Source organism: Cherax quadricarinatus, chromosome 90, assembly GCF_038502225.1.
Source record: "Cherax quadricarinatus isolate ZL_2023a chromosome 90, ASM3850222v1, whole genome shotgun sequence".
NCBI classification, from domain to species: domain Eukaryota; kingdom Metazoa; phylum Arthropoda; class Malacostraca; order Decapoda; family Parastacidae; genus Cherax; species Cherax quadricarinatus.
Window position 1 is genome coordinate 284,416 of NC_091381.1, and position 14,289 is coordinate 298,704.

Consider the following 14,289-nt stretch of genomic DNA (forward strand, 5'->3'; position numbering starts at 1 on the left):
GGAGAGTGGAGGAGAGTTGGAGGAGCAGTGGAGGAGCAGTGGAGGAGCAGTGGAGGAGTGGTGGAGGAGGCGTGGAGGAGCAGTGGAGGAGCAGTGGAGGAGCAGTGGAGGAGTGGTGGAGGAGCAGTGGAGGAGCAGTGGAGGAGTGGTGGAGGAGTGGTGGAGGAGAGTGGAGGAGAGTTGGAGGAGCAGTGGAGGAGCAGTGGAGGAGTGGTGGAGGAGCAGTGGAGGAGCAGTGGAGGAGTGGTGGAGGAGTGGTGGAGAGTGGAGGAGAGTTGGAGGAGCAGTGGAGGAGCAGTGGAGGAGTGGTGGAGGAGAGTGGAGGAGCAGTGGAGGAGCAGTGGAGGAGTGGTGGAGGAGTGGTGGAGGAGAGATGACAGAGGAGAGGGTGTTTACCACTACTCTCCCTCACAACAATCACCCACCACCACCACCACAACCACTACTCTCCCTCACAACAACCATCCACCACCACCACTACTCTCCCTCACAGCAATCACCCACCACCACCACCACAACCACTACTCTCCCTCACAACAACCATCCACCACCACCACTACTCTCCCTCACAACAATCATCCACCACCACCACAACCACTACTCTCCCTCACAACAACCATCCACCACAACCACTACTCTCTCTCACAATAACCATCCATCACAGCCACTACTCTCCCTCAGCAATCACCCACCACCACCACCACCACCACCACCACCACCACCACCACCACCACCACAACCACTACTTTCTCTCACAATAATCATCCACCACCACCACTACTCTCTCTTACAACAATCATCCACCACAGCCACTATTCTCCCTCACAACAATCACCCACCACCACCACCACTACTCTCCCTCACAACAATCATCCACCACCACCACCACTACTGTCCCTCACAACAATCATCCACCATCATCACTACTCTCCTTCACAACAATCATCCACCGCCACCACCATTACTCTCCCTCACAATTGTCACCCACCACCATCATCACAACCACTACTCTCCCTCACAACAATCATCCATCATAACCACTACTCTTCCTCACAGCTATCACCCACCACCACCATCACCACCACTATTCTCCCTCACAACAATCACAATAAGCAATTTCTGGTAAGAATTTAATAGCATGAAGGCTGGTCGAGTCAGTCACCTCTAGATATATTAGGTAGGTGGTGACCCTGGCTGGTGAGTCTTGTGGCAGACTTGTCTCTTGTCTGTAGTAACCACACTTTGTGTCATGACCACTGAATGTGTCATGACTTGTGTCATGACCGTTGCTTGTGTCATGACCACTGTCTTTTTCCAGATCAATGTCACTGTCATGACCACTATCCGTGTCAGGACTACTGTATATGTCATGACATTGACTGTATCATGACCACTGATTGTGTCATGACCCCTGTCATGACTGCTTTGTCATGAGCAATGTATCACGACCACTGATTGTGTCATGACCCCTGTTATGACTGCTTTGTCATGAGCAATGTATCATGACCACTGATTGTGTCATGACCCCTGTCATGACTGCTTTGTCATGAGCAATGTATCATGACCACTGATTGTGTCATGACCCCTGTCATGACTGCTTTGTCATGAGCAATGTATCACGACCACTGATTGTGTCATGACCCCTGTTATGACTGCTTTGTCATGAGCAATGTATCATGACCACTGATTGTGTCATGACCCCTGTCATGACTGCTTTGTCATGAGCAATGTATCACGACCACTGATTGTGTCATGACCCCTGTCATGACTGCTTTGTCATGAGCAATGTATCACGACCACTGATTGTGTCATGACCCCTGTCATGACTGCTTTGTCATGAGCAATGTATCACGACCACTGATTGTGTCATGACCCCTGTCATGACTGCTTTGTCATGAGCAATGTATCATGACCACTGATTGTGTCATGACCCCTGTCATGACTGCTTTGTCATGAGCAATGTATCACGACCACTGTCAGTCTGGTGTCATATCTATTATTGTTATTATTATTATTATTATTATTATTATTATTATTATTATTATTGTTGTTGTTGTTGTTGTTGTTGTTGTTGTTGTTGTTGTTGTTGTTTTTATTATTATTAATAGTAATATTTGTACTACTACTACTACTATTACTACTACTACTACTTTTACTACAATTACTGTTACTACTAATAATATTACTACTACCTCTACTACTAATATTACTATCACTCTTTTTACTAGTACTAATATTGCTACTACTACTTCTACTGCTACTATTATTATTACTACTGCTACTTCTAATAGTATTTTTACTATTACTACTAGTACTACTGCTATTACCACTACTTTCACTATTTCTGCTACTTTTACTACTACTACTACTACCACTACTACCACTACTACCACTACTACTACTATTACTACCACTACTATTTTTACTACTACTACTATTGCTACTTTTACTACTATTACTACTACTACTACTACTCACACCATTACTACAGCTATTATCATTATTAATGTACTCATTATTAAGTTTTGTCTCGACAGTGACCACAAGAAGCACCAACTAGCGACTCACCGGGATGGGTTGGACAACCAGAATACTCATCGTGTCCCTATTAGGTGAGTGTCCCTTTAAAGATTGTGAGTTCTCATTAAATATGTGAGGTGCTGAAAACCCCTGGCACCTGGTAGGCTTATCCCATGACTCTATGTTTAGAGGGGGGGGGGAAGGTGTGTAGACCTATCCCATTAAAGCAAGTCATATGTATCCCATTGGAATATCAGACGTTGAAAAACTTTCATCTGGGAAGGAAAAAATAATTAAATTGCGTGATATATCACGACGGGTTATGAACGGGGAATAAATAAATAAATAAATAGATAAACTGAACTATTTCTTCTTGATTACCAGCGAAAGGCATCGGACAGATGACCAGAAGCCGCGTCAGAAAACACTTATACATATTTATTATTCCAGATTGTCCTGAGGACATCACAAGAAAGACAACCGGACAACAAATGGAAACTTAAAAAACTTTTGCCCATCTATATAAAAAAATAATATAAAGAGAGTACCAAAAACTAAAGATCTAAGTGTCTAAAAAACATTACTAAGTATAGGACTAGTTAAATCAGAAAGATGGAAAGCAAAATCTGAAGCTGTGAGTGTTGACCAAAACATTGCTAGTGATTGATAGGTAGTGAGTTATCGTCAATGAATGATAGCTGGTGAATGATAGCTGGTGAATGATAGCTGGTGAATGATAGCTGGTGAATGATAGCTGGTGAATGATAGCTGGTGAATGATAGCTAGTGAATGATAACTTGTTAATGATAACTAGTTAATGATCGTTAGTGAGCGATAACTAATGAATGATAGCTAGTGAAAGATAGGGAGTGAATTATAGCTAGCGAAAAATATCTGGTGAATGTTATGGAGTGAATGACTAGTGAATGATAATTAGTGAATGATCGCTAGTGAATAGCAACATGTGAATGTTATCTAGTGAATAACAGCTAGTGATTGATAACTTGTGAATGTTGTTTAGTGAATGACAGCTAGTGAATGATAACTAGTGAATGATAGCTAGTGGATGATGGCTAGTGAATGATAGCTAGTGAGTGATAACTAGTGAATGATAGCAAGTGAATGATAGGTACTGAATGATAGCTAGTGAGTGATAACTAGTGAATGATAGCAAGTGAATGATAGGTACTGAATGATAGCTAGTGAATGATAACTAGTGAATGATAGCTAGTGAATGATAACTAGTGTGAATATTACCTAGTAAATAATTAATTGTGTATGATGACTGTGTATTGCGAGGTATACAATATGTTTAATGCTGTATATTGTGCTCTGTATGCAATACATTGTATGTGGAATATTGTATGCTTGTTGTATGATGTATCCTGGATAATATGCGCTGTATACAACCTGTTGCACGAGTTAAAATGTATACATTCTGTATGATATATGATGTATAATGAATGATGTATGATGTGTGAAGTATGGTGTACAATGCGTGAGAAAGAATAGTGAATTCTCAGGAATCTTTCTCAAGGTCTGTTGCTCAGTCATGGATTCTGAAGTCTTTCACGATGAGTTATTATTAACTAGTGCGTGTGTGTGTGTGTGTGTGTGTGTGTGTGTGTGTGTGTACTCACCTAAGTGTACTCAATTGTAGTTGCAGGGGTCGAGACTCAGCTCCTGACCCCGCCTCTTCACTGTGTGTGTGTGTATGTGTGTGTGTGTGTGTGTGAAGGTGTACTTTCCTATTTGTGGTTCCAGGGGTCAGATCTTAGCTCCTGGCCCCGCATCTCCACCGGCTACGTGAGCCCTGTTTCAAATATTCTTAAAACTATGTATTTATCCTGTCTGTACTCCTTCACATCCTTGGTCGTTCCACTTCCTGACAACGCAAAGGTTAAAGAAGCATTTCCCGACATCCCAATGACTTGTGTTTTTAACTTCCAACTGTGACCTCATCTCTAACAGACTTTCAGTGTCCACCATATCAGTCCATCTCAGTATTATGTTTGTCGTAATCATATCCCTCATGTCATCAGGTTTAGCTCCTTTAGCCTCTTCTCATAGCTCATACCTCTTGGCTCTAAGACTATTTTCACTTTGAACCTGAGCATTTTTTCCAGCTTCTTAACATGCTCTATCAAATGTGGGTTCCATACAAGTGCTCCTCCTAGGATGGGCCTGACAAATGTCGTGAATAACTCTTTGTTAAGGTTCCTGAAAGATATCCTTAGATTTGCCACTCTCGTGTCTCTTACGGTGTTTATAAGTGTGATGTGTACTTCAGGCGGCATGGTGAGAACTGTACTCTCTCGGAGGTTTTTCTCTTTTAGAGAAGTTTACAGACTTTGTGACCCTAGCCTATGCCCCTTTTCTCGTTACTTCTGCCCTTCCCCAATTTTCATATTTGCCAAGATTAAATTATGTTAGCCACTAGTTAGATCGGTTCTGCTGTTTGTCCTGGTCTGTTACGCAGTGAATTCTTATTAGTTTTACATTACTCACGTTTACTCGCTCGTGCCTTTTCTTCTCGCTCTCATATTCTCCGGCCTTCTTTCTAAATTTCTTCCGTATCTTTGTACTTTTAGCTTTCTCCTCACTGCACCTCTGGATGAACCATGGGCTCACTCTTGCCTGTGCTTCTTCTAATTCTGGGTTTGATTTTCTTCTCTGCCTCCTGGCACTTTCCCACTACGTACCTCATTGTTTCATTTATTGTCTTTCCATCTCACTTCTTTTTCCACAAGACTCCACTTAAGCACTGCCTCGAGCTCGCGCACACTGCTCTTTTGAAATAAGGATTGATCCTTCACACTCGGTGGTTTTTCTCCACCATCACTTCCACAAAGTACTCAAAGTTCAAACTGCAGAGCCCCTAGCAATAAAGTGTTTTTCTTATTCAATGCCTCTACATCAGAGTAGTTTAGGGTAAATAAAAAGTCCAGCCTCGCTGGTTCGTCGTCTCTCTTTATTTGCGTTCCTGATAAGCTGACTTATGAGGTGTGTGGATATGTGTCGCGGGAGGGGGGAGGGAAGGCGTGGAAGGTTGGCGTGTTTGTAGATCAAAAATTTAGCCAGCACTGCTGTTTGGATGAGTGCATCACACACACACGCACACACGCACACACACACACACACACACACACACACACACACACACACACACACACACACACACACACACACACACACACGGACTCGACCCCCGCAACCTCAACTAGGTGAGTACACGCAAACACACGATCCGGCAGCCACATATAGGTGAGTACTTAGATGTGAATGTACACACACACACACACGCACACAGCCGTGTGAGGCAGTAAGGGGGCGTTGCCTTCTGCTGATACTCGTTGAAACCACGTAATGACACGCTCGACTGGTAAGAAAAATACAAGAGCTTAATCACCTTCACCGCCGGACGTCGTTTCTTATTTTTATATAAGCAAAAATTGAATACATCAGCAGTGTGGTGCTAACCTATTCTAAATGATAGCAGGAACAAGATATAGCAATGTTGTCTGCCACGTTCCATTACAAACGATGCGTTTTGTTGTATAAAAATCTGTTACCTTAAACTGGGAGACTTCAGTAAGGCAATCAGGGTATCGTCAAGTTGTGGTTTCAGAAGCTATGGGAACTGCTATGGTTTGATAAAATAGACACATGTGCAACTCTTGGGTATCTTTATTGAGGAAACGTTTCGCCACACAGTGGCTTCATCAGTCCATACGTAGGAGAAACTTGAAGAACAGGAGGAGAATGAGGTAATCAGTCCCTCAACCTCGAGTCGATGTGTTCAGTCCATTCAAGATTGATGGACTGAACACATCGACTCAAGGTTGAGGGACTGATTACCTCATTCTCCTCCTGTTCTTCAAGTTTCTCCTACGTATGGACTGATGAAGCCACTGTGTGGCGAAACGTTTCCTCAATAAAGATACCCAAGAGTTGCACATGTGTCTATTTTATCAACATGTCGGTTCTCTGAACCATTCATCTGCTATGGTTTGGTTGAGGGGACACAGAAATAAGCAATAAGCAGGTTGTAAAAGCAGTAAAGAGTGACAGTGTTAACCTGACACACTCTGGCTCGCGAGAGACAACTTATAACTGTTGTAACACTTGAGGTTGATTGTTTCCTGACCCCATGACACTGTGGTTTGTTTACATCACACAGGACCCCACCCACATCCCCAACCCCTCTAGCCCTCCTATCCCACTCCTTCCCTCCCAAACCGTACCTCCCCAACCAACCCCCTCCTTCCCTCCCCAACCAACCCCCTCCTTCCCTCCCCATCCTCTTTTTTAAAACCTCGTTTATTCGTTCATAAACCACACCCACAACACTACCACTACTCTCGCTAGTTTAATTTGCCTTACTTTAGAATAGTTTTTTTTTGCTTAAGTTTCGGCAGCTGACGCGGCTAGTTTATTGTTCACAATATGTCCATCATGTTCACTTATGAGGATTTCCGGATTAACAAGACATTTAGGAATTATATCTTTCAAGGAAGAAAATACTGCTTTGCAAATGCATAATATTCACTATTTTCTTCTATTTTATCAGGTGCAAAAAGTTCTGTAATTTTGTTTTGAATACCCTGTTTTATTATTAATATTATAATTATACAATATTTAAGTTATTTACATTTCAACTTGAATAAGTGTAGACAGCATATACCATTATACACACACACACACACACACACACACACACACACACACACACACACACACACACACACACACACACACACACACACACACACACACACACACACACACGTTAAGAAACTGGAGAAAGTGTAAACGTATGTAACGAGGCTTTTTGCAGACCAAAGGGTTATTAAGGCTTGTTGCAGACCAAAGGGTTATCAAGGCTTGTTGCAGAGCAAAGGGTTATCAAGGCTTGTTGCAGAGCAAAGGGTTATCAAGGCTTGTTGCAGAGCAAAGGGTTATCAAGGCTTGTTGCAGAGCAAAAGGTTATCAAGGCTTGTTGCAGAGCAAAAGACTACAAAAGGTTCAGGGTAGATACGATAACAATATTTAAAATACGCAGAGAAAATTACAGAATGTCTGAGAGGTGAGAAGCAGGTTCTCGAGAATACAGCCGGAAATTAAAGACACAGATCAGTCACATGGATGTCAGGAAGTATTTCTTCGGTCTTATAGTGGTCGGGAAGTGAAAAAATAATCGATGAAGGTGTGGAGACAGGCTTCATGCATAGTTTCAAGAACAGGTTCAACTGGGCCCTGAGACTAAGAGGGAGTGAATCTGGCTTGCGACACGTTGAGAGGCGGGGTCATGTGGTAAGACTTAAACAAAGTATTTGATTCCTAACATTATATAGCACATAGTCCCAGTTTCATGATGTGTTGGTTAACTGGGTTAAAAACTTTTTAGCTACAAAAAGGGTCTTTAAGCCCGTTCACCTCCAGTCAAGAATACTTTAAACCCTATAAGAAATATTAAAACAATTTTTTAGCATATAAAAAGAGAGACAAACGCTCTTGCCTTCTTTTAATTCTTATATCATATAATCAAACTAGATATACAGTTGTGACATGTTAAGATCACGAACACAAGTACTCTCATAAAAGACCTGGTGCACAGCAAGACCTGGTGTATAGCACCAGGTCGTGCTATACACCAGCGTTAATGCAGTCAAGGAACAATCAGTGGGGAATAAAATAAGCACAGTAGAATGATTTTTTGGATTCGCACATGTATAGCTGCCACCGTGAACATATCTTCAGCCTATTTACAATTACGTGCAAAGTTTAGGAAGAAGTAAAATCTAGTAGTGTGTAGAGTTCAGGAGTAAAAATGAGAATACGCTGGCGTCTGCATTTGCAGCACACACACACGAAGCCGGGTCTGGCATGGTGGTAGACAGACAGAGGCAGAAGTGGGTTTGGCAATATGAGGTGTTTCTAGATGCAAGGTAACCCTCACTTTGACCATCACTCTTTCCTCTGAGACGTCAGACAACTTTAACACTCTACCAGGATGGGTTACACACCTGGAGAGTTAGCCTAGATGACACGCAAGAATGTGTTTTTGTGTGGAGGACGAAGAATACATGACAAATTCCCTTAAACTGAGAGCTGGATTAGCTACAACTGCCAGAAAATAAAGGCTGCCTATTTTCGTTCTGTTGTAAAATAAATTAGTAAATAAATTTCTACCAACATTTGTATAATGAAGAAATAACTTCAACGAAAACTCATATCTTGAGCCACATGTCTAATGCAAATCCAACAAAATCTGGAGACTCGTGGATGTTTTTGTCCGACTTCTGTTGATCTCCAGGTACCTATGGGAGTTTGTACCACCAGTTGATGTTGACATAAATGAATGCAAACTTTGTCACAGGTATTGTCACATCCTACGTCAGTATGTGCTAGAACACTGATCTCTGGCTGAAGGAGACTCGAACCTACGAACCTTGGAACAAGGTACGCAGTGCTTTACCAATCTACCCACACTGGACTAATACCTTGGAGTCCAGCTTGGGCTAGACTTTGATCCAAGGCAGCCAGCTTTCCGGGAGAAGGCTTACAGCTTTTCATCTCATCCCCTGCATGCATCAGCCTTACTAGAGATATTAACAATGCAAGGAATTCGCAAGAGCAGAGGAAATATACACAAACACTGATCTCTGGCTGATGCGTACAGTAAGGCTGATGCATGCAGGGGATGAGATGAAAAGCTGTAAGCCTTCTCCCTGAAATCTGGCTGCCTTGGATCAAAGCCTAGCGCAAGCTGGACTTCAAGGTATTGGTCCTGTGTGGGTAGATTGGTAAAGCACTGCGTACCTTGTTCCAAGGTTCGTAGGTTCGAGTCTTCTTCAGCCAGAGATCAGTGTTTATATATATATATATATATATATATATATATATATATATATATATATATTTCACGAAATCAGAGACAACTCGCTTACAAATGCTTAAGAAACATTAAAATAATTTATGAACAACTGGATATAAATAACCATTACGGAACAATACTCTAACATTGCTTATTGTAAATTACTAACAATCACTGAAACCAGACTAAATTCAACCATTCATTGCTAAAATTTTAGATATTTTGAATTAGTTATAACCACATATTAGCTTCATTGTAAATTTTTAACCGAATATATATATATCTATATATATATATATATATATATATATATATATATATATATATATATATATATATATATATATATATATCTATAAGTATTCCGCTAAGGACGATTGTTAGAGTTCCTAAACTTGTAAGTAGTTCATTATCACTGTAACTTACTTAGTTATCACAAACACTAGGGACTGGTCTATAATATGCCTCGAATCTGTTGACTTCCTCCTATATGACTGACATGGGAAACATAATAAACTTTTAAACCAAAAAGGCAAAGTTTGTAAAAGAAGACGGAGGTTCAGCTAATGTAACACATTACATACACACAAATTATATTTTAAAATCGGTTACTATGAAAGTATAGAACGCACTTTCTCCTGGAATAAGATCAACATTGCTCACTGCCTTTTGATATTAAGTATCAAATTTTAAATATTAAAATAAAATCAAGACTTTAACAATAACAAATAAAACCAGAGACACAAATAAAGTCTGGGACACCAATAAGTTAAATAAAATCTGGGACACAAAGTCTAGGACATAAATAAAATGTGGGACAAATAAAGTCTGGGACACTAATAAGGTCTGGGACACTAATAAGGTCTGGGACACTAATAAGGTCTGGGACACTAATAAGGTCTGGGGCACTAATAAGGTTTTGAGGCAGAAACAGATTCTGGGACAATTAAAATGTGGGACACAAAGTCAGGAGCGAAAAGTCTGAGTGAAAAAGTCTGGAACTGGAACAAAGTCAGGAACACAACTTCCTCCCCGTCAAAGTTACCTTTGCACTTCCTCTACACTAACTACAGTACTGTGTCAGTAGAGGAGACAGTACTCTCCTCTCTTTTTGCACATACACTGACCTACCAGCGAATATGGTCTCCAAGCAGGTTAGGTTAGGTTAACGTATGTGAAGTGATTCCATTTCATAGCGTGCATTTTGTCGCGAATGAAAAAAAAATAATTGGGGTATAGGTTGCTAAGAGCGTAACCCGCCCAGTCCTCTCTCGGACTCGCTGGCCAGTCACTGGCCCACAATTAGACAGCTGCTTGTGTTGAATGAACCACACACAGTTATCGCTATACGTAAGTATTATATTTGTTCATTTTAGTAGAACGTCAGTCCTCCAAACTCCACCACACCCACTTATACTTACATAATGTATTACGTATCTCCCTCCTCCCATTCCCCACCCTTCTCTATCTCTCTCTCTCTCTCTCTCTCTCTCTCTCTCTCTCTCTCTCTCTCTCTCTCTCTCTCTCTCTCTCTCTCTCTCTCTCTCTCTCTCTCTCTCTCTCTCTCTCTCTCTCTCTCTCTCTCTCTCTCTCTCTTTCTTTCTCTCTCTATCAATATATTTCAAAAGCCAAGAGCTGTAATCATACCTTCATTTATTTACCAGCCTGACCCAAGTAATATCTATATTACAGTCACTGTAACAGTTATGTTGCGTACTTTATATATAAATAATATATATTAAATATATTTATAATGTTGAGTATAGAATTTGTATTACATATGATAATTAAAAAAAATAAATATATAAGACAATTGCGGTATTAGAACATTAAATAAACGTTTCACCCACTAGCAAAATAAAGCGAGGTGCAGCTTGGGTTGTGAGGGAAGGTTAGGTAATGACGAGCGTTTAGCTTAGGAAGGCTATGCTTGGCTAGTGTTCTCAAGATTATAAGCCTGCCTGTGTATTAGCGATGCTGTGGTGATAGTGACGAGAACAGATTCCAATGATCGTTTGCGATTCTGGTCTGACTTCTTGATGAGAAGCTTGGCTTCGTGGAATTTCATGAGGTGTTCGTGGGAGTTGTGGTGTATTGTGCTGGCAGGTATGCCTTTGTTCACTGATGCTTTGTCTTAGGCTCCTAGACGTTTCCCTGACGTATAATTTATCACATCTTCAAAAGGAAATAGTGTAGATACCAGCGCTGGAGTTACTCGATGAGAGTTACTCGAGAGGTGAATGAGTGGTGATAGTGATGTCCTTGAGAAAGGTACAGGCAGCTTGAAGATGCTGGCTACTCATCTGATAGAACAATGAGACCATTAGGCTCGTAAAGACACCGGCATAGTGAGGCTAGACATGAGTCGTCTACTAGTTATTTCTATCTTATTCAGAGTTTTTTAAGAAAAATTCAATACAGAAGTGAGAGTAAAGATTGGCGGGAATGGAGGAAGTTAATCCAAGTGACTGGAGCATTCTCAAGGTGAAAGCAAATTTACACTTTGTATAGAATTTTGTTGCCAATTATTTCAATTGAGCATGAGATGCATGCACTTTAAGGGTACAAGAGTGTGTGTTAAAGCACTGTTTTTAACACTTACTGTATATTGGCCAGTAAGTGATGTCAGATCCTCACTAAAACTGGAATGTCACTTTAACTTTCCACCTAGAAGAAGCTGACAAACCATTAAAGATTGCCAGTCACTTAACATAACCAGCCACATGCGCTGACCACTCACATGCACTTACCACTCACATGCACTTACCACTCACATGCACTTACCACTCACATGCACTTACCACTCACAAGCACTGCGCATTCACGTACTCGCTGAAGACCAAGTCTCGTAAAGTTTGAGTCTGTACAGAAGTCGAAGTGTTTGGAACTGTAAATGTTTGTGCTACCTCTAACTTTATTTCTAAATAAAGAACGATTATTAAATTACGCAGTCAATAACAATGCTTTTGCATTCCCTCAAACAAAAAACTTTACACATTTTTAACAGACAGAGAGATAGATAACAGATACATGTATACAGAGGACAGACAGAGACACACTGATAACAGAAAAAACACAGAAGAAAAAATACCGAGATAGATAAAAAGTGATACAGAGAGCAGGCAGACAAACACATAAACATCAGAGAGACAGAGAAACAGACATAGACACAGAGGTCAAGCAAACACACAAATGAAAGACAGACAGACGGAGGACAAAAGGAGAAAGACACAGAGACAAAGACATAGACACATAGACAACAGAGACAGAGCATATACTGTCGAAAAAAAAAATCTAGAGTGTGTTGTCTTTGATGTGATAGGTGACGCAACCTGCCACTCAGGTGGAGAAGGTGACAGGTGACGAAACCTGCCCCTCAGGTGGAGGAGGTGACAGGTGACGCAACCTGACACTCAGGTGAGGGTTTATTGATGTGATGAGTGGCATAAACTGTCACTCAAGTAGCGAGTGATGTGACGAGTGACAACCTGTCACTCAAGTAGCAAGAGCAGAAAGAGAGAGAGAGAGAGAATAATAGGAAGAGTAAGAAAGAGAGAAATAGAGAGAGAGAGAGAGTGAAAGTGAGAGGGGGAGGGAGGGAAGAGTTTCTAGTGAACGAGACAGTGTAATTATCTAATTGACGGTGCTAATATTCTCATGTGAAGTTATTTACTGGAGTTAAGAAGAGTCATTACTACCACACATTACTATGGTGTTAAGGTCCGTCCCGTCACCTTCACTGTCCGTCCCGTCACCTTCACTGTCCGTCCCGTCACCTTCACTGTCCGTCCCGTTACCTTCACTGCATTTGATTATACTTGCCGTAACATTTCCCCTTACTTCCGATGTTTTAACACATTCCTCGTCCTTTCCGCTATATCCCCACCTTCCCACCCCATTATCCTTCCTTCCCCATCACATTCTTCCCTCCGACCATGCGAGGCAATCTTCAGTTATCACACAAAATCCAACAATTGTGTGTGTGTATATATATATATATATATATATATATATATATATATATATATATATATATATATATATATATATATATATATATATATATATATATATAATATATATATATATATATATAAATATATATATATATATATATATATATATATATATATATATATATATATATATATATATATATATATATATATATATATATATATATATATATATATATATATATATATATGTCGTGCCGAATATGTAAAACTGGTCAATTAGCAAGAACTCATTTAAAATTAAGCCCTTTCTGAAATTTTCTCTTATACGTTTAAAAATATATTTTTTTCATTAATGTTAATGTAAAAATTTTAAATTTTGCAACAAAAGAATCTTAGAAAACTTACCTAACCTTATTATAACAAGAGCAATTTATTTTAGCCTAACCCAACTAAATATATTTTAAATACGTTTAAGATAATTTAATACTAAACAAACACAATCAAATATATTTTTTTCGTTAGGTTCAGAATGATTTTGGCGAAATTATTGCATACACAAATTTTCACTTGTCCTATATGGCAAGATGATCGTTGCTGTTTAAGCCAAGATCGCAAGTTCTGCCTATTCGGCACGACATATATATATATATATATATATAGGATGGGGTCCACCTCTGGTGTAAATTGTGGGACCCATAGCCTCGGAGAAGTGGATAAAAAGGCTTCAAGGAAGAATATTTGGATTTCTTCCTGAAGCCATTTGAATATTCCACTTCCCCTACCACCCCATCTTTTGAACTATTTTTTTTTTTTTTTTACCAATAGGAATATTTTATTACATAATATGGCACAGAAGATTTAAGAGATACATTGTTGATATAAAGGTGGCATATACGGTACATGTTGTTACGTGTGTATCACCGATTATAAGGC

The 14,289-nt window shown here is 40.1% G+C and overlaps 1 protein-coding gene across 21 annotated transcripts in view; it reads left to right on the top strand.

Moving 5' to 3' along the window:
* Positions 1 to 14,289, top strand: part of Cda5 (Chitin deacetylase-like 5) — a 339,947-nt gene that overhangs the window by 74,169 nt on the left and 251,489 nt on the right. For all 21 annotated transcript variants that reach the window (XM_070104251.1, XM_070104253.1, XM_070104256.1 and 18 more), the window contains exon 2: positions 2,538 to 2,612. In XM_070104251.1, the coding sequence (XP_069960352.1) occupies positions 2,573 to 2,612 (40 nt within the window). In that variant the 5' untranslated portion in view covers positions 2,538 to 2,572. The remainder of the gene's footprint in view (positions 1 to 2,537; positions 2,613 to 14,289) is intronic.